This window comes from Eupeodes corollae, chromosome 1 (assembly GCF_945859685.1).
Source record: "Eupeodes corollae chromosome 1, idEupCoro1.1, whole genome shotgun sequence".
Classification (NCBI taxonomy): domain Eukaryota; kingdom Metazoa; phylum Arthropoda; class Insecta; order Diptera; family Syrphidae; genus Eupeodes; species Eupeodes corollae.
In genome coordinates this window covers 76351648-76372699 of record NC_079147.1, presented here as the reverse complement: position 1 = coordinate 76372699, position 21052 = coordinate 76351648, and the positions used below count along the sequence as shown (strand labels likewise).

The window sequence follows — 21052 nt, the reverse complement described above, 5'->3', positions numbered from 1 at the left end:
ATATGCGGCCTTGAAATCGACGAAAAGATGGTGTGTGTCGATTTGGTGTTGTTTTGGTTTTACCAAGATCTGCTGTAATGTGAATATTTGATCGACTGCGGATTTTCCTGGTCTAAAACCACACTGATGAGCACCTATCAGGTTTTGACGATAGGCTTTAGACGTTCACATATTACGACAGAGAAGTTTTTATAGGCGATGTTAAGTAGAGTAGTAGTAGAGGGTCTCCTTTTTCAGGATCGGGCGAACAATACTGAGGTTCCTTTCATCGGGCGTGCTTTCTTCCGACCATATCTTACAGATAAGTTGGTGCATGCTCCTAACCAACTTATATCCGGCTGCTTTAAAGAGCCCGGCATTCAAGCCATCCGCTCTAGCGGCTTTATTAGACTTCAGCTTAGATATGGCAATTTTTTTCTTCGTCTAAGTCGGGAGGACGGGATTGTTGGCTTTCGTCGTCTATGTTGAATGGCTCATCCTGCCTGACAGCTGAATTCGGTTCGTCATCGTCGTTATTCAGTCTGCAGAAGTGGTCCTTCCACATCCTCAGCATTGACTGCGGTTCCACTATGATGTTTCGTTTTTGCAGCCTTCGGTTCTAGGTTTATGTACCTGTGAATTTCGTTTCACCTGTTCATAAAACATAAAACAAAAATTTAAAAACTATTTTTTCAGACGAAAGCCAAAAAACTTTGTGGGCCCTATATTTTTTGGAGTAGTTTATGAAAATTGTGTATAGAACATTTATTATCACTTAAAATAGAATCTGTTATAAAACCAATTTTGAAAGCAAAGTAAGGGCCAGTCTGTCGTTGGCACATCACTTCTGACAAAATTAACTTCGACAGCCTCAATTCGTAACATTTTCAATATTAAAATGTTAATTAAATATCATTGAAAAATAAACCACTAGATTTTCCACCCTGTATACATATTTTTTAACGATTGTAGGTTAAGACCAAAAGGTAGCACATAATACTCGTAATTATTAATTGTATTATAAAATAGTTTTCATGGACTTACGTGTCGACATTGATGAAAGGCTTCAAGAAATTCATTTCTTCCAAATACTTCCATGAATGTTTTGGATTATTTGATTGGCTGAGAATAACTCGATTATAACAGTTTCTCAGAGCCAGCCATCTTTCTTTGCACCGAGCAACTGTAGAGAAAATAATATCAAAAAACATTTAAAAACGCTTCACTTGTAAGAGGTATCTTCTGCTTCTTCTTACTTGGCAAGCCAAATTTATTTGCAATAAGTCCCCAAGCTTCTTCCTTTTTGTTTGTGTCGTTATAGTCATCATCTGACCAATTCCAAAGTAATTGTTTCTCTTTTATCGATTTGATGAATTTAATTGTACATTTTTCATTCGCCGTAGTTTTTTGGATATGTAAATTCTGTGAAAATTAGACAAAATATATTAGATTTAACTTGAGACTAAAGATTGAAAAAGATATAACCAACCCCTGCTTGAGCGCTACACGAGTCAGAGTCATTATTGTCTTCATAACCGATTTCTCCGAGTCTAATAAGATAATTAAAATAATGTTATTTAGTTTTTAAGGAATGTTCAGTATAAATGAGCTAAATTACTTTTTATGTTTCAAATGTGGACACAGAAATTTCATAGAATTATAGTATTTCCATTCACTATTCTCTTCTGTCCCGTCCTGGCTATTATGATATAAATTCGCAAAGGTATCTCTTAGGGTTTTCCACTTTTGTTTCGAATCATCAACTTAAAAGAGAAAGAATGATCAAATAACAATAAAATTGAGTGTAATTGTTGTTGACTTTTTTCTTACTCGATAAACCGAAATCTTTTGCAATTGAATTCCAAGCTTGTTGTCGTTTCAGTGCATTTTTAAAATTACTATCCGTTGTATCCCATAAGATCTTTTGTTGTTTGATTGTTTGAATAAAAACTTCCATCCAATTATCATCTTGAGAATTAGGCATATTAAATTGATTGTCTGAATTGACTTCATTTGATTCACAAGATATCTGTGATAATTATTTTTAAAATTATTAAATTTTATGTTAATATTGTTTTATGAATTACCAGATGGTCTTTTGGTATACAATTTGTAGATTCAGAAGCACTTAGTTCATGGTTTGCAGATCTGAAATACAAATTTTATAATAAAACATATCGTCTATGTTGCACATTCAAGTTAAAATAATTTTTAGAATAACCAAAATTATTAAAATTATTATTAATTAAATCTTGCATGAGTATTGCTGACTATAAGGTGAGTTTTTATATTTTATTCGAAAAATATTAATTTATTCTAAAATGTCCTTCTGCTTTTCCAAATACTGATAAAAGAAGTCTTGTCCTGGCTTAAAGAAAACGTGATATCAAGTCTTCTGCTCAAACCCTTTTTGTGCCATCTGAAGCTTTTTTCTTGGGTACTGAATCATGCGAGGAATTGACAAATCCTCCAAGAGTAATTCTTGTCATGAAAAGTGCTTTCTCAAATAAGCCATTCGGATTCGGCTTAAAACAGTAGGTCTCCTCCATCCCTGACAACATTATTCGCACACAGAAATCGTTGAGAGTTGTAAGTCACTAGTTCCCAACGGGCTGGTTAGCCACCTAATTTATGAAATCATCATCTGACATCCTGACTTTCTGAGTCAAGATGCCATTAAATCCTTAAGAGTCTGTTTTAACAAATTATATCAGTTCAGGAAATTGTAAAGCAGACGAATTCGACTGGCCAATGCAGTCAAACTAATCGTGCAATAACATCTCCACCTGGCAGACATTGAAATATATCTGGCCTACTCTACATTTTACATCTGGCCTACTCTACATTTTAAGACACCGGGTATCCTTAAAATATGCAACAAAAACCTTACTATCGGATAATCATCGTTGCCGATACGGAGGTGGTAAGGTGGAAATGTTGGTTAAGAATCTTAGCTTGAGTAGAGTTTCTAAGACCCAACATTTCCACTATACAAGAAGAGATCAATCCCCGCTAGATTCAGAAGCGTGAGATGGGACTGCGATTCTTGTGTTGGTGAGTTAGGAACCATCAATGGGATAGGGGCTTTGCTGGATTATCTAGAAAATTGAAAATTGAAAATGGGTAGTCCGCAGGGTAGCTAGGAAGCCTATACTCTTTTCAAAAACCGAAAACCTAAGAGAAGCATCCACAAATAAAGTTCACACTCGGTCATATGGCCAACATTAAATTTTAAAATAAAAGTTTAAATACCCACTTTGTTAAGTAAAGTGTTAAAGTTTTTTAACGGAAACATTTTATTAAATTGCATTTGGTGTGCCTTAAATAAAAAAAGAATAATCCAACAAATAAGCTCCCGAAAGGTATCCGGAAGTATAGATTATCTTCGACAAGGTTTTTCTAAAAAAGGATCATATCATATAAAGAATTCCAACAAAATCACGTGGCCGGCTCTCTTGTTCCTTCATCACTTCTAAGACATAGAAGCCCGGTAGCCTGATGTGTCTAGGCGCCGACAAAAAGCACCGGAGAAAAACCTGCTTCAGTTCGACCACCTATATATTATATACAGGGTCCGGGAAAGAAAACTCTCGTATTATTAAAAGTTTATATTTAAAGCTATTTATAGATAAAATGGTAATGTTTAAAACTAAGTAATTATTTTATTATGTAAAATGATATAGCATTTAATTTAAAAATTCAATAAAATTTGTCTGTTAAATTGTTTATTTATTTGTCATTGTCTTTTTAAAATGAGAGAGATCCGGAAATATATATATAGTAAATTATAATATATATATATTTATATATATTTTTTGTATTATTTATTTAAAATTTAAATATTTTTGCTTTGACATAAACTTAACGTTAAAATTAAATTTTTGTGTTTTTTTTGTTTGAAGTTAAACGTGAATAATTTCGTCAAGCTTATAGCCCACATAACCTATTCATCGACCCAGCCTTCCAGCAGCAGTGGCCACTACGGCGGAAGGAACGGGTAAGTTGATTTTCTTTCATTCTAATACATATACACATATATTATTAAAAGTGCGGGTTAACTCAAGTGTACTTATAAAAGAAAAGAAAAAAGATATACATAGCTTCAAATAAAAGGGGGGGGGGGTATACAAGAAGGGGAATTATAATTTTAAATTGAATTACATCCATATATGCATCTTGTGAATTAAATTTAAATATATGTATAAATCATCTTGATATTTATTAAAAGAACAAAATGGAATTTGAATGAAACTTAAATCACAAAGATGATGGTTTAATTTTCTTTTTTTCATAAGGGGATGAGAGAGTGATTGGGAAAATGAAGAAGAAAGGGTAAGGAGAAGAAGCCAGGGAATGCCCATCACTACCATCGGGATGCTAGACTGGCCCTTTTTTTTGTAATGAGTCCAGGGTCGAAGAACCTTCGCAAACGCTGAGCTACGGGTTTAATTATGCCAGTCACGACCCCACACATGCAAAGCGGCTCGTTACAATATCTCTTAGCAGGTTGCATATAAGCTCGATTATTAGTGTCATAACCGGACACTGCCTAATAGGGAACCAGGGCACGTAGCTAAGCGTATTCTCAGCAGTTGAATGGACAAGAAAGAAGAGGAAAGAGTTCTTCACCTCCTCTATACCTGCCCTGCTCTAGGAGAATTTTTCTACTAAACGATCTCAAACACACTAATATAATCAGTTTTTCACGTTTCATAGGGAACTCCAAGTGGGTTCATAGAGCATAGAAGAAGGACTCAAGATTCATGTGGTATCACAATGGGCCAACAAACTGTCCTAAGTGTGTCCTACTTCATTCCGGACAGCCACTTTAACCCAACCTAATCCCTCAAATTAGAGATTCGGTTTTTATTTCATTAAAAAAGGAAGGAAAGGCTTCCACACACTTCAGACCCAATGTATCGAAACAAAATACCTCTAAACTGCAGCCAACTCTGCGGAAGTTATCAAAACGATAGTACCCACAGCTTTTCAAATGAGTTTTAAGATTCACAACTGTGGTCTTCGGATGGGGATCTTCAACGACAAAACTCTTTTAATTCTGACATAAAGTGTTGGGTAATACCATATCATGTAGAAGTACATACGTCGATAACTCAATGCTACCTATTGTCGTTAAGACTCAAGTTACCACCTTCGAAACTATCCATAAGTGGCACTTACATCAAGGAAACTGGATATCTAGAATTTTTCGGTGTGTATATCATTAACGATTACAAACGCGATGTCTCTAAAATGTTTGCGAAATGTTTGTGTTTCCATTTCTTCTGGCTTTTATGGATAAGACGATCAATCTTACATCCAAAGCTTAAGTATAACTCCCAACTCGCTTTTACTTAAGTCTCTTTGAAATAAGAGCGTTCAACATGATTAGTGAAAACATCTTATGAACATCGTTGTTTTTTCTCTGGGTAAGTGGAGTAAGTACCTCCACTTCAAATCTAGTAGTTATTTTTTGTCAAGATTCATTATTTTTTTCTTGAGAAATGTTGACAGTCATTGAAAAAAGTCTATGATGGAAATGTTTATTTTAAATTTAAGAATTGTTTGAACAAAATTCCTTTCTACCTCTATTTTGGAACCTGATGACTTCGTACTTGTAAAGTTTCTGTTTTGGTTTATTCATATTTAAATTTAGATGATGCTCATCAAAAGTATAGATTGTTAATCGGTATTCACGATCTTAAGTATTTTATTAATATCAATTGAAATATCTATTCTAAAAATTAAGTTTTGAGCAGTTATTATTATTAAGCACCCTATGATTTTCTTCACTGCTTTAGTGTTTTGATTTGTTGATGACTCAAGCTTTTGTGATTTTGTGTATTATTTTTAAATGCTCTTTTTCAGTTGCAGTACTCTAACTTTAACAAATAACTTTCGACAAGAAAAAATTGTCAGAAAATTAGTACGGTACACGCAAAACATACCAACATTTATACCTCCCAGAAACAAACAAAATGTTGTATTGATAGAACTTAATATACATTTGGAAAAATTGTGTCAACAAAGGAATAAAGATTATCTTAAAGAAACCTCAAAGATGTGTACATATAATCGTATACAAAAAATATAAATTCAACTTACACATTCGCCTTGAGGTACGGCAACAAGAAGTCCAATTCTTTGAAATTTCCCCAGGTATCATTGTCAGGACACTTAGCGAATTCCCGGATAAAGGCACTTCTGAGTGTGGCCCATTTTCTTTTACATTCCAAAGCTGAAAAGAAACATATTTATCTTTATACTATATAAATAAAATCAGAGAGAAATTTGGTGCCACCATTTTCTCAAAAAGCATTCAACTAATTTAAATACATTTTATATGGTTTTATATTTTAAATTGAAATACATTTTTAAAGAATCACGGTCGATTGTTGGTTACTAGGGCATACTAGTGATATTAATAAATGTTTGTCGTAGACTTATGATCCTTCTTCAGTGCAACCTGAATAATTGCATTTAATAGTTAGAAAGATTTGCTTTAGACTCAGAGATATACAAAATGTCCCTTTTGGGTGGCTTAACTGCCCTGTTTTGTTAAGTTGAGTGTTATGTTTGGTATGAAAATGAAGGTAAGGTACTTTATAATTTACTTTGTTTAACCTAGAACTTATCTTAGGGTCCATTTAAAGCTATCATTAAAATGATCTCGAAAAAATGTTCGAGTAAATATTTTATTGGTTCCTTTTGATTTGAAATCAATCAAAAAAGTGTTTTTTTTTTTGTATTCATTTTCTTTAACAGGTTTAACAGAAAAACAAGTTTCAAATAACCGTAACCTATGTCAACATAAGTTTGTATTGTTGGCTGCATATCAGTTTGCTTCATCGACTTAAGCGGGAATGTTGTGTTTTTAAACCCAAAGATATCAGAAGTGTTTTTATTAAAAGAATACGTTTTTCACATTGAAGTGCTTCGTGTTTTTTAATACTACTAATTTTAATGGTGTGTTTAATTTTTATACAATTTTCCTAGTTACGTAAACTTATTAACGCAGTTACTAGGAAAAAAATGGAACGTGTAAGAAAAATTGTATTAATGGCATTAAAAAAACAAAGCCAGCTTATTGACAAAGCTGCAGAACCATCTATGAGTGACGAAAGTATTGCAAAACTCTTAAATGGCAAGGCATTATTACTATAATTTAAATTATAAAATAGGAAATCGAAATCATTAACTTTTACATGTAATTAAAGTGACAGACATTTCGGAGAATCAAGATTTTAAGAGCACAGCATATCAAGGGAATGTTGGTGACAAAAATGCTGGTGTCTTAACGGAGGTTGAAGAAGAAACATCAAAAGATTTCGACGATGATGACTCAATGTGTGATCCTTATTTTGTGCCGTCTATTTTTGATTGATGATTGCTGGTAGTTAGTCGGAACATAACCTATTATTTGGTGACTTTGAATCTACAGGTTCAGAAAATTCAGAGGGATATAATGGAAACAATGCAAAACAGTCAAAAAAGAAGCACAAGGAAAAAAGAGTCACAGGTAAAAGTAACATATCTACAGCTGGGATAGTTGTCCAAGAACGACCTATACGGAAATTGGATAATTGCCTTAATAAGTATAAGGAAAAAATAACGTTTCAAAATCAGCAGTTAATTTTTAAAAAATACTGGGAACTTGGAACTGGGAAAGAAAATGAGATAATTGCATTTATAAAAAGCTTCCCGTCCTACGAATCACATTACACTAGGAGAGATACCTCTAAAAGATACTTGCCAAGCGATTTATCTGTTGCAGAATTATTTCGGCTCTATTCTGAAAAGTATGAGCCAGTTTCGCTTTCAAAGTTTTCAACACATTAGATCTAAAATTTAAAAAGCCTAAATTAGATACTTGTCATAAGTGTGAAGTTCCTAAAATGAAAATTGATATTGTTACTGAGGACGAGACAATCACCATCTTGAAGCTGATTTGGCGTATAAATCGAAAGCGGCAGACAAATTTAAAGCTGATAACTCTGAATTGATGAGGTTCACGAAAGATTTTGGTATGGCTTATTTTAAAACTTCACTCACTACAAAAAAAATTTGTCAAATAGATAAATGAAGTCATCCGCTAATTTGTGTGTCGATTCTAATAAAACATTTCTGATCTTGCGTTGGAACAGCAGCAATCCGAGTGTGCAATAAAAATCCCTGTAAAGCAACTCCATCATTCACAAAGATATCAACTCAACGAAAAACTAAAAACAAATATGCGTCGATTAGAATCAATAGCTGAAAGAATTTGGGGCAGGTATTTACTGATGAGTTATCTGGGTCGGTTGAGAATGTAAGGTCTAGTTGTCGGTTCATATTATTTAGAAAGCCACTCACTTGGCTGATGGTTGAGTCAGCTATATGATCGACAATGAATACATTCTTTTGCCGAGGAGGCATTACAAGATTAATTTAATCCGTGGTCTGAAATTATCCATTTAAGGTTTGGAAGGTGGAAGTCAACACAAAATAATATAAATTTAATCAAGGGGTCGCATTGTTTTATTAAGTGATCGATCGCACAACAACAAATTCTTATGTTAGTAGAGATTGGAAAGGCATTTTGTGGAAGGATATAAGGTAAACAGACGTTTTAAAAAGTTTTATTTTAACAGAAACAAAATCAGATTCAGACGTGCTAGAAATTGAAAAGAGGGAAGAGACAATTTGTATTTTTGATTGCGATAAGGGTTTCCTTGCAAGGAGCGCAAACCGTAGGCCGCTCATCATCATCATGGAAACAAAAACGCTTTTTTTGTTTTTCCCTTCGTAGAAAACAGAATCTAACTCGTCATGCAGCAATGCCAGGAAAATACGGACATACACATAAATCTTCTTGACTCGCTGCGTAAGTTTGGCTACTGGTGGTAAAAAAGGATAAAAACAGTTGTCTTAATTTTGTTAAGGAGGTATTTTATTCGACTGAGTGGGGCTTAAAATATGGGACCTTATGAAATTAGGTTATTAATACCCTGTTCTTAGGTCCAAATTGGCGAGAATTGGAGAGAGAGATCGTATCGGAGGTGGGAAAGAAATGCTATGAGAGGTTAAAGGAGCACTTAGGGCGGTCTCAGGAAGTTTAAACGCAAGGGGTTATTAATAACCTTAACATGTTTTCATTTAAGCACAGTGCGAGTGTTAGGAAAATAGGAAATGATTTAAAAGGAGATACAGGCGCACATTGGTCTTAAAATTTCGAATACTAAAATAGGAGGGAAAAACAGAGTTTGGTAAAGAATTCCACATTCTCGATGAGTGGTTGAAAAAAGAATCTCTATACTTTACAGTACGTCCGAAATTGAGCTCAAGGGTAAACTTATGAGCATTCCTGCAAATGTGAGTATAACGGCTGAAAAGTCTGAGGGGGAAATGCAACTGGCTAATTCAATAGAACATTGTTGTAAAAATATCTGTAAAATAACGAAGGGATGAAATATTTCGGCGGTGTTCGAGTGATGTAAAAAGTTCGGTTATAGTTCTATCGTCCATCATTTTCAAAGCTCTTTTTTGGATCCTAAACTAGTTTAAGGGCATCTGCCCAAAAATGTGAGTTATATTCATGTTTTGGACGAATGAAGGCTTTGTCGGAAAAATCCTTAGCACCTTGCAGCGTTTTTGGCGATATCGAATATGTCATTATTACTTGAGAGGTGATCTGTGATACACATACCGCGTACTGAAAGTAAATTAGTTTCCTCGGTGCAAGTGCCGCTCATGGATAACGACTGGAGACAGCATTAAGTTTTTGAAGCATTAAATTCTACACCATTGAAATGAATAATGTTGTCGAGATCGGAATTTAATGAAGGACAAGGATGTGAATCTATAAAGGAATATGAAAACCTGAGGGTACTGTCATCATCGAAACAGTTTAATGGATTAGAAGTGGCAGACAAGAGAACGTGTATGAATCGATTAAAATATCAAGTGCAATAATCTTACTTTCTCAAAAACGATGTACAAATTTATTCCACCGTTCGGTGAGATTAACCATGGGATCACTAGTGGACCTATTGCTACGAAAGCCATATTGCCGGTCATTAAGAAGCCTTTGTCACCCCATGGCAGTGGCGAAGGCACCATATAAGTCGATTCCTATCGACTAACCTTTTGGAAATCTCAATATCAACAAGAAAAACTTCATGCAACATGTATATAAACAAACCATACATCAGCAACCCTTGTGACATCGACATTACTTTACAATAATTTAATCAACATGTATTTTCTTCTTCAAAGGTATGCCGGGTTATTATTTTTTCGCTGAATAGAGCAAAATTTGGTTTCTCTCCCGTTTCCTCTTTTACTTCTCGCTAGGCGCGTGCTTCTTTATTCAACCAACGCTTCTTAAGCATAGAAATAACCCGATGTTCACCGCTTTTCTTTCGATGAATTTCTATGTATCTGAAAATTCACTTGCTTGTACAAAAACAAACAAGATTGTTGGAAATGGAGAAATACGCATTGCGCATGTCAGGTTGAGCCTAAGCAAAGCAGTACGTTGACGCACTACACTTGTTATTCATAGAGCAAACAGAAATTCATCCATTCTGTATAGAAAAAAAGCCAAACGTAACCCGTTTTCTATGGACTTATTTGATATTTTCCTTCATTCTCGGCAGATGAAGTTTAAGAAGTAGGGGTTGCCACTTCAGCAAAATTGCGTAGTGGAATTATTTTTGGCTGAAAGATACTATAATTTTAATTAAGTGGCACAAGTAGCTAACATTAATGAGGCAGATTGCAGTGCAAGTTGTATAAATAAAATTGTGAACAAAATTTGAACTGGAAGTGATTTGTGAAATGTGGTTGCATTTTGTTTAAGTTTTAGTAACTTAAAAGTCCCAACGGCTCTTATAGGAATAGATTGCTGTTTGAGAGATTTTCTGTTAGATGAAAATAATGACTTTGAGAAACTTAATTTCTTAAAGAAAAAAAAGTGGTAGAAATAGGACACTCTACCCCTCCTTTGAGCTTATCCATTAAATTAGAAAGCAAATATTTCTGGTGTTCTTTTCAATTTGATTCCAAATAAACAAACGGATGTTGAAATCGCAAAGAGAGTAATAGAATGTTTTGAGCTTGGCTTGGCTTGGCTCTGATTTCATAGAGAATATTTGAATCAATTTCGAAAGTCTAAACGCTAACGGTTGCGGAGAACCGCCATTGAAAAGGATATTGCTTGAAACGGATTCAAAAACGCGCTATAAACGCATTTTTGTACACAAATTAAAGATAATATTATAGGTCAACTTAATGCAAGATATAAATCTTTTACTAATTTAGTATTCTTAGATTACCATTCTTAATAAATCGAAATAGGATTCTTTTGTAGCAAAAATGCCGTATAAAAAATATTTTTCATGGAATATTCGATTTTAAGGCTTTAAAAAATGAACTTAAAGTTTTTGCATACAACTCCATCCCTTCGTCACCTTGAAGATTAAGCACCCATGTTAGACATGTTACGCGACACATTTCCTCAAGTTTTTAATTTGAGTAGATTGTTTTTAACACTTCCGAATAGTATTACTTCAGTTGGGAGATCTTTTTCAGCAAGTACATTTCTGATATTTTTTCTAGTCCCTCATTTTTCTCCGACTTAAATTTATAAATAAGTCACGCCTCGCCACTGCCCCATGGTGGTGTTCTTTCGCCTCTTCTATGGCTTCTGGTCATGGATACAATTATCGTTAAATTAGTGAGATGTGTGGAGTGAAGGCGGTAGCCTATACGGATGATTTGGTGCTATTGGTGTCAGGAAAGTGCACCTCTGTGATTAGTGAAATCAAGGAGTCAGCTTTGAAGAAAGTTAGCAACTGGGCCACGAGTTGTGGGCTAGGAGTTAACCAAAGTAAAACTGAACTGTTGCTCTTTACCACCAAAACTAAAGTACCGCCCTTAACGCTACCTCGACTCAACGGTCAAATCCTTTCATTGTCTTCCAGTGCAAAATATTTGGGAGTTATATTCGACCCTAATCTAAACTGGAAACTAAATATTGAAGTACGGGTTAAGAAGGCCTGTGTTGCCAATCGACCTTTTTATTAAATACATAGTTTCCTGCAGCGCTATTAAGCTGAAGGAATCAAACAGCTGGTTGTCAAAACCTAATGGTCACAACAACACAACGAAATTGTGTCCCTCAGATATTATCTCGGTAGACACTGACTATTGCACTCATACTTTGAGCCTTAGTAAGGGTTTTAAGGTTATTTTCTCATCCAGAGAAGATTGGGAGGATGGCATTGTGTCGATAGGTTTCGACACAACCATCTTTACTGACGGTTCAAAGATGGAGTGCGGAGTTGGTTCTGGGATCTTTTCTGAATCCCTAAATGTAGCTAAATCCTTTAGGCTTCCTGACTTTGCTAGCGTTTTTCAGGCTGAACTGCTGGCAATAAGCGAGGCATTTAAGGTACTTAAACAAAGCCCAAACCAATACCAAAATGCGGCTATCTTCAAAGACAGTAAGGTGGAGCAACTTACCCAACTGCATTATATCTAGGAAGATATGGCCCACCTATAACAAAACCCGTACAAACGATCTTCTTCGCAGGCCAAGGCAAGACATAGCCAGGATCGTTGCGGTTTGTACCGGACATTGGCCTATAGGAGTTCGTGCAGAGAAGCCGTAGTTGTAGTGACAAAAGAGAAAGTGAAACGATAATCCATTTCCTTTGCAAATGTACTGCTTTGGCAAACACTAGAATGAAATGCTTTTCAAAAGCATTCTTTCACGAACTTGATGAGCTATCTGAGACAAAGATTAGAGACCTAATCTTTTCTGTCAATGCGACAAAATGGCTCTAACATAATCGCTATGAAGCTTCTCTATCAATCTATCCCTTTCTATCAAAGGTCAAACGAGTTTTTGGTATCAAAACGGCGCACTACAGCGCTAATTGGATCTCAGGCTAGGTTGCCTTGAGATCACCATTTCTACATACCTAAGAAGCTTTTGTTCTTCGAGATATTTCTTAAGCTGATAATTAATCAGCGTTTCCATGACTTCGAAAAAAGGGATGTGAGTGCTATTGGACGTAGTTGCAGGGGGCAGGATTCGATTTTTTATTAACAAGCTGAACAAATTATGTTTTCTATCCGCTCGGAAAGAGACCTGTAAAGTAGGAAAGACGGAAAAAGCTTACACGGTGGTTTTGCTAGCGTAGAAGAACACCTCAGTTGTTGCTAGGTTCTTTGGACTTGAATTTTGAAAAAAGCAATTTTTTTTCTTGTTCTTTTGAATTCTTTTGATTTACCATATTTTCCTTTGAATAAATTCAATAGTACGGTTATGGTAAGAAGCATAATCGCATAGAGAAGTAGCGCCATTCGTACCGCTTCCTCTACAGTCCTCGATCGTACAACATTTAAAGCAAATCCAATTATATGCAACGCAAAAATCAAAAAAACTGCTGAATACTTTTGTTTAAAAAAGGTAAGTTCACGGAGAACACGATTTTTTACTCCAATTGTCCGCATTTTGTACGGCAAAACTGGATTAAGGTTTTTTATATCAATAAAAATTAATATACTATTAATGATTCTATTGAACTTAATAAAGTACAGCTCTAGAGTTCTATCTTTTTATTTTTAAAAACCTTGTTTAAAAATTAATGATTTTAGATTAAATTTTAGTCAAGAGAATTATAATTCAAATTCAATAAAAGGTTTTACTTACTTGATACGCTAAAATGAGCAGATATCTCCTTCCATGCTAGCAATCTATATTTTCTCATTCTACACCTTTCATCGCTGAGATCCCACAATATCGTGTGTTTCTTTATTTCATTAACAAATTCTTTCACTGTAAACTTTTTAGGGTTTAATTCAGTTTCATCCTGCTTTATTTGCAAACAAAAATATACGTTAACTTTTTCAATGCAATAAACAAAAATTAAATATAATAGAAAAAATAAATTAAAAATTACCTCCGATGGACTGGAGGGCTCTTCGTCTTTTCGTGGGAATTCTGGATCGCCTATTAGACTTTTATCCCTGAAAAAAGTTTTTCATTTTAAAGTTGAGTAAATCATTAAAATACAATGTTTGCAGGCTTACTTCTTGTATTTTACATGTGGTCCCAAGAATTTCATTTTGGAATAGTAATTCCAACTTTTATACTTCTCCTTTATGGGTTTAAAATAATTTCGAACAAATGAATCTCTGAGTGCTTTCCATTTCTTTTTACATTCATCAACTGCAAATATGTATAAACAAAAATTATATATCATTCACTTTGGTTCTGCGAGATATTAAAAAGATAGATATTTGTATCACTGACTAGGATATGGGAAATATGTAGCATTCAAATTGATTTCAAGTTGTCTACCAAACTAATTATTCCCTGAGGGAAATTTCAATTTCTAAGTTATTTTATTTATAATCAGGGTTTTTAATAATTTTGATAATAAAAAGCACTTTCAAAGTGCCCTGCGTTTACCAATTTAAGCAAATAAACACAACAACCTACCCGAAGTTTCAAAATGAACCGCTATGAGTTCCCATTCTTTGGTTCTTAACTCGTTATTTTTATAATTTTCATCTTCGGTGTTCCATAGCATTTCGTGTTGCTTTACCACATCAATAAATTCATCTGAACAAATTTTATCTGCTGTTTTCAATCCATTATCATTTTTGCTCGTATCCTTTTTAAAAAAAAGATTAGTAAATTACCCAAAGATGTAATATAAAAAATTTGTTTATAAAATACCTCAAAATCACTAGACATACTTTCATCTTCTTCCATTACTGGTTCTTGTTTTATTATTACATTCTCAGGTTCAGGATCAGGTTCAGTTTTTTGTATGAAATCTGGTGTTTTTGGAAGACTCTTTAAGACATTTGCACATCTGAAATAACGCAAGAAAAAAATATTTCAAAACTTGAATTAAAACAAAAAAAAACAACTAATATAAAATCTTTGAACTTACTTTTTATATTTTAAGTGTGGTATTAGAAATTTCAAATCATGATAGTTTTTCCAAGATTTGTCTTCTTCTCTTATGGGTTTATAATAATGTCGAGAAAAGTTGTCTCTTAGTGCCTTCCATCTTTTCCTGCAGTCATCAATTGCTAAAAGCAATAATTAATTTAAAAAAAATATTTTAACGTGTGTTTAAAGACGACAAAGGAAGTGATCGGTTAAAAATGATTTCAATTGAATATTTTAAATCTAGATTTTCTTATGACATTGAATTGTTTCGATGTTTTCTTTTTTTATAATAAACTTAAAACTTATAAACTTATCAACTCAACGACCTTTTAAAATTCTCATTACTTTTTAGGTTACGCATTTTCTATTCATAATATTAACGGGAAATAATTCACGGAATATCAGACTCTTTCTAATCGTAGTATTTGCTTATCTAGTCGATAACGTGTCAAATTGGCTTTATGGATTTAAGGAAGATTTGAATTATTGAATTCGTTAAACAAACTAATATTACATTTATTCTTAGATTTATAGATTTACAATGCTTTAAGCAATTTGCAAAATAAAAAGCCAACCTGAATTATTGAAACAAATTACTTAAATGTTAAATGTTTTACGTTTAAAATCATCGCTTACGGAATATACCAAAAATTAATTATTGTTGTAAACTGAAATCAATTGGTTGAGGGGACTGTTTTTACCATAGTTCGATCTGCTTGATATATCACGTAAAGGAACTTGTCTTCTAATACTTGTACGGCTATAAATAAAGTTAATTTTTTCCAAAATTGATAGTGATATGACTGATCCACTAATTAATTTTATAATAAAGCACAGCTAAATGTACTCTCTGTGTTAAGAAAGAGATGGAAGATTTATGAACGTGAGCTTATGATTGTACGGTGGAATTTCGAGCCAATTTGACAATGGGAAGGAACTCAGGCAGAAGCGCTTGAATCTTCTTTGTATTCCTTCTATTCTGTTTATATGGACTGAATAAAAGGGAACCCATATTATGGTGCCATATTCCAATATTGGTCTTACAAATGATATATAAAGAAGTTTAAGAATATAAGAGTCGCGAAAATCATGTGAAAACAGTTTTATAAATCCGAGTGTCTGTTTTGCTTTTTTAAAAATATAGTCATTCATAATAATTTGTAGAAGTTAATTTTGAGTCAAGAATAATACCTGGGTTACAGAAAGTAGAAAATTTAGTCAAATAAGAAGAGTCTAATTGATAATTGAAAGTCCAAACATTTTGTTTGCATGTAAAACACATTGATTTACCTTTGTCTATGTTTAGTAAAAGCTTATTTATAAAACACCATTCGTGAAAACTATTTAGATCATCGTTTGAAAATTGTAATGTTATCAGCGTAAATTATAACAGATGAGTGTTTTATTGGAAGGTAAGTCTTAAACGTGTAAAATAAACAGTAAAGGTCCTAAGTGGCAACCTTGCGGTACGCCAGAGTTAGTATAAAAATATGATGACCACTCATTCCTAAAAACTACGCTGTATGATCTATTATATAAGTACGACGAAACCCAACTAAAAAATTTATCGTTAAAGCTTTGGGATTTAAGTTTGGAAGTTATGGCTGAAACACATACACGCTTCAGCTTCGGCTTCGTCTGCGTTACGTTAGGCCTGCTTTGAGGTTGCTTTGAATGACATTTCTATTATTTCATCCCTCCAAAGAGCAAATATTTTGTTTGTTGACATTTTTTACAGCTGATGAGCTGTCAGACAAAGCAAATGTTCAGATAATTGAACTAGAGCTTCCGTTTGGAGTCACATTACGTTACATTACGTTCTTTTCCTTACGATTGTAAAACAAAACGTGAGGTCGAAGCTCCATTGTGATAGCATGCATTGAATTCCTATGGCTGAACTCGTAAACGTCAGGCGAAGCCTAAGCTGAAGCGTGTTTGTGTTTCAGCCATTAATGTTTTATGGCACAATTTATCAAAGGCCTTACTAAAGTCTGTGAAGACACAGTCAACTTGTTTCCGTTTTTCAAACGAATCTAAACAAAAAGAAATGAAATGAAAGAGGTTAGTAACTGTGGACTTATTTTGAACAAAACCATGTTGACTGTCACAAATTATAGACTTACAATTTAACGATAAGACTTTACAAATAATGGACACAAATAACTTAGGGATGACGGACAATTTTGCAATGGGACGATCATTTTTTATTTCATTTTTACTACCCTTTTTATGTATCGGTGTTATGTACGAACTCTTTCAAATTTCAAAAATTGATGATTTGAGCGATTCTATAAAAAGAATATGAAGAGGATAGGACAAATAGAATGCGCATTTTTTTCAAAATATAAGAAGGTACACCATCTGGACCAGGGCTATAACAATTGTCAAGTTCTGAAGCTTTGCGAACGATTTCATCTTCAGAGATCCAAAGACTAATTGAATTTAAATGAGGGACATTTTGTGAGAGGGTCCATAACTCAGGCGTTTGACAGGAGTTCGCTACTTCGAAAGCATCTTTGAAAAAGTTTGCAAACATCTTTGAAATTTTTTCAGAGTCAGAGTTCGTTGTTGAAAGACAAGCAGTTTGGATACCCGTCAGTATTTATCTTACTATTAAATTGTTTCTCTTCTTTTTTATGTCGGTTTCAGTGTTTAAAATAAAGTCATTATAAAGAATATCTGAATAGTCAATAGCTGTGGACAACTAATTAGAAACATTACTTGCTTCTCATTTCCACATTCACTTTATCAAGTGTGACTAGAATAGCGGTATCCAAAACAGTGTAATGCAAGCGTTATTAGATAGTTGTTTGAAAAAAACATCATTTTTGCATAAGTCTTTGTAAAGTACACAATAAAATCAAGGTAGAGTGTAAAAAGTGTTCGTTTCAACTGGTCAACTAATTAGAAACAGTTAAATTACATTTGATTAGGGTGAAATAAAAATAATCTTTTTATTTTGCATTGGTAAGTAGAAAATTCTGAATTGTCTGCAAACGTTTTTAAAGAATAACTTTTAAATTTTCAGTTAATTGCAATGGGAAAATTAAAGAGCTGTGATCCTCCAACAAGGATAGCAATTCTTGAGCTTAAAATGTCCTATAGAGCAATTGCATCTCAAATGAACTGTTCTGTAAAGAAAGTTTTCAATGCAATTAAGCATTTCCAAAACTTCGGGACTGCTGAAAATGTACCTCGTAAAAAAGCTGCCAAATAGATCGAGCAATTAGTAGGCTGGCCAAAAAAAAATAAGCTCCACAGAGATACAACGCCAACTCTCGGTTGAATTCGATGTCCCGATAGGGCCACGCATAATCAGAAGAAGATTGGTAGATGTTGGGTTCCATGGTCGTGTTTCTCGGAAGAAACTATTAGTAACCGCAAGGCAACGTAATCTTAGAATAGAGTTCGCAAGATCACACGACAACTGGACAACAAACGAATGGAAGTACATAGTGTGGAGTGATGAAACTAAAATAAATAGGATCGGCCAAGATGGAATTACGAAACAGTTCATTAGGGACCAATCGATAACAATTCTGGAATGGGCATCCTCAAGTGCAGATGTTAAAAGAGCTGTTGCTCTCAAAAATAATTCTAACAATGATGTTCTTTCAAAGGTATTAAAGATAATAATAAGCTGCTTGGAAGGCTGTACGCGTAGAGCAGTGCAGGCGGCTTATTTCATCAATAAGATATGATTTTTCTCATTGTTTCTAATTAGTTTTCCACCAATAAACGCTGTGTTTTTCGCAGAAACTGCAATATGAAATAAATGTTATGTTTGGGAAACATTGTTTTAAGTTTGAAAAATATATTTTAAAAAAAAATTGTTTGCACAAAAAAAATACAGATACTGCTTTAAAAGTGAATTCAATTTGTGTTTCTAATTAGTTGTCCACAGCTGTATTTCTTAGCTCATTGTATATTACCAAGTCATTATCAGCTTTTTATTACATATAATCCAGGCCTTGCTTCTTTTATTTTTAAGGCAAGAGTCAAACCATGGAGGAGATTTAGAAATATTGCGCTGTTTTCTCAATGGTGTGGTCTCATAAAAAAAGATAAAGAGAACACAGTACAATTAAGAGCACATAGCATTAATGTCACAGTTCTCAAACAAATGATTCCAGTTAACATTACATAACACGTTGAAAAGTTCATTAGGTTTGCATTTTTAAAGTTGAATTCATGATTTTCTTTGGAGCAATTAGGAACACTACATACATTTAAATTAAAAGATAGGCCTAATGCTGCGTGATGTCGGTCTTCTTCGACAAGTATGGTATTGGCTGAATTTATAGCAATATGAGCATTGAGTGTGTCAGAGAAGAGTTTGAGGTCCAATATTTTGTTGAAGTTGTTGGCAATCCCATTTAATTGGCTTAGTTCACATGAGGAAATATTGTCAATAGTCAAGGATTCGTTGGTAGAGGAAATGTTAATAGGAGATAGATAGTTCCCATGCGTCTGTTTAGTCCAGATCAAGTTTGGAAGATTGAAATCTAGTAACTCGTCTTGTGGATCAATTTGATCGTTTATTTTGTCTATGCAATTAATTTAGTTTTCATAAACGTTCTTAGGAGAGCTTGGAGGTATATAATATGTGTGGCGATAATATATAGCTGTCCTGTCTCAGTTTTAACTTTTATATAAATCATTTCTACATCAGATTGATGAAAGTCGTCAACCAAAGTGCATATCAAGCAATTTTTTACGGCAAGCAAAAGTCTACCTCCTATAGCGTTGATGTAATTTAAGCAGTGACTATCTCGTCTCTACATTTGATAATTCGAATTGAAGAGTTCCGTATCCAAGAATGTATTGTTTAGCTAAGTTTCAGTCAAAATGATTATGTCGTTGATATTTTGATAATACATAGATTCGAATTTTTTGAAGCTGCTTCTAATAAGGAGAGTTCCAATAATGATCTTACTTACTGAAGGTGCGCTATAGTCCTGTGTGAACTAGGACATTACCCAACAAACTTGTCCATCTATCTCAGTCCCTACCTAAATATCTCCAGTTTACCACTCAAAGATGTGTAAAGTCACTTTCCACTTGTGCGCGCCACCTGATCCGCACTCTACTGTGTAGGCTCGGTTTTGAAGGCCTTGCAGTCCGGAGCATTAGTTTGTATGCGTTCTTTTTGGCGCAAACATCTCAGGGGTTGGAGTTTTTAATTTCTAGCTCAACGTTTCATCTTCTCCCTCACCTTCTTTATATATGGAACCCTAAATCCCGCAAAAAACTTTTCTCGAAGCGACCCATGGTGCTTTTATCAGATTTTTCAGAGAGTACTTTACTACTCAGTTGCTTTCTTAGCTCATAGAAACAGCAGTTAGCAAGAATAATAAACAAAGTCTTAACTACCTCAAAGTTACGTCTGTCGATGGTAACGTTTTGGCCGAATCATCGGTGTTATAGTTCCTTTAAGACAGCATATACATTGTTTTGCCTTCATTTATTGTTAAATCCATTTTTGCCGCTCACAAAAGCCCCATTGACATCACGCTGAGTTCTTCCGATTTTGACAATGCTCATCAGCATATGTCAGTAATTGAACAGACTTTTACACTATTCTTTCAAAGACGATATTAAAGAAATCGCATGACAGTGCATCACCTTGTCTAAAGCCTTTTTTGCCATCGAAAGGTTTTGTTAAGTTGTTTCCACTTTTATCTAGGATGCCAGACCTAGACATGACTCTATACAGTTCGTTCCTGTAGATGCTCTCATATGCGGCCTTGAAATCAATGAAGAGATGGTAGGTGTCGATTTCATAAAACCACACTGAAAAGCACCTATAAAGTTCTTCGGCATTCAAGTCATCTGCTCTAGCGGCTTTGTTAGATTTCAGCTTAGGTATGGCAATTTTTTTCTTCGTCTAAGTGAGGAAGACGGAATTGTTGGCTTTTTTGGTCTATGTTAAATGGGTCATCTTGCCTGACAGCGGAATTCGGTTCGTCGTCGTCGTTATACAGTCGGCAGAAGTGGTCCTTCCGTCTTTGCAGACTTCTTGCATCTAGGCAATGTTGCTACTGGTTCTCGATACATTGTGTTGACGGCAAATAACTTCGAAAGAAGTTACGGTCGGAGAAGGATTTAACGATGATTGCG

The 21052-nt window shown here is 34.2% G+C and overlaps 1 protein-coding gene across 4 annotated transcripts in view; it reads right to left on the bottom strand.

Annotated features, from left to right (window-relative positions):
• Window positions 1-21052, bottom strand: part of LOC129939952 (uncharacterized) — a 41853-nt gene that overhangs the window by 8163 nt on the left and 12638 nt on the right. For 3 of the 4 annotated variants that reach the window (XM_056048150.1, XM_056048152.1, XM_056048153.1), the window contains exons 12-24: window positions 14931-15072; window positions 14711-14849; window positions 14471-14645; window positions 14059-14197; window positions 13929-13995; window positions 13679-13841; window positions 6085-6217; window positions 2067-2127; window positions 1810-2008; window positions 1598-1742; window positions 1469-1529; window positions 1236-1401; window positions 1024-1162 (exon numbers count right to left, since the gene is read on the bottom strand). In XM_056048150.1, coding sequence (XP_055904125.1) covers window positions 1024-1162; window positions 1236-1401; window positions 1469-1529; window positions 1598-1742; window positions 1810-2008; window positions 2067-2127; window positions 6085-6217; window positions 13679-13841; window positions 13929-13995; window positions 14059-14197; window positions 14471-14645; window positions 14711-14849; window positions 14931-15072 — 1729 coding nt within the window. The remainder of the gene's footprint in view (window positions 1-1023; window positions 1163-1235; window positions 1402-1468; window positions 1530-1597; window positions 1743-1809; window positions 2009-2066; window positions 2128-6084; window positions 6218-13678; window positions 13842-13928; window positions 13996-14058; window positions 14198-14470; window positions 14646-14710; window positions 14850-14930; window positions 15073-21052) is intronic. The other variant, XM_056048151.1, reaches the window with a different exon arrangement.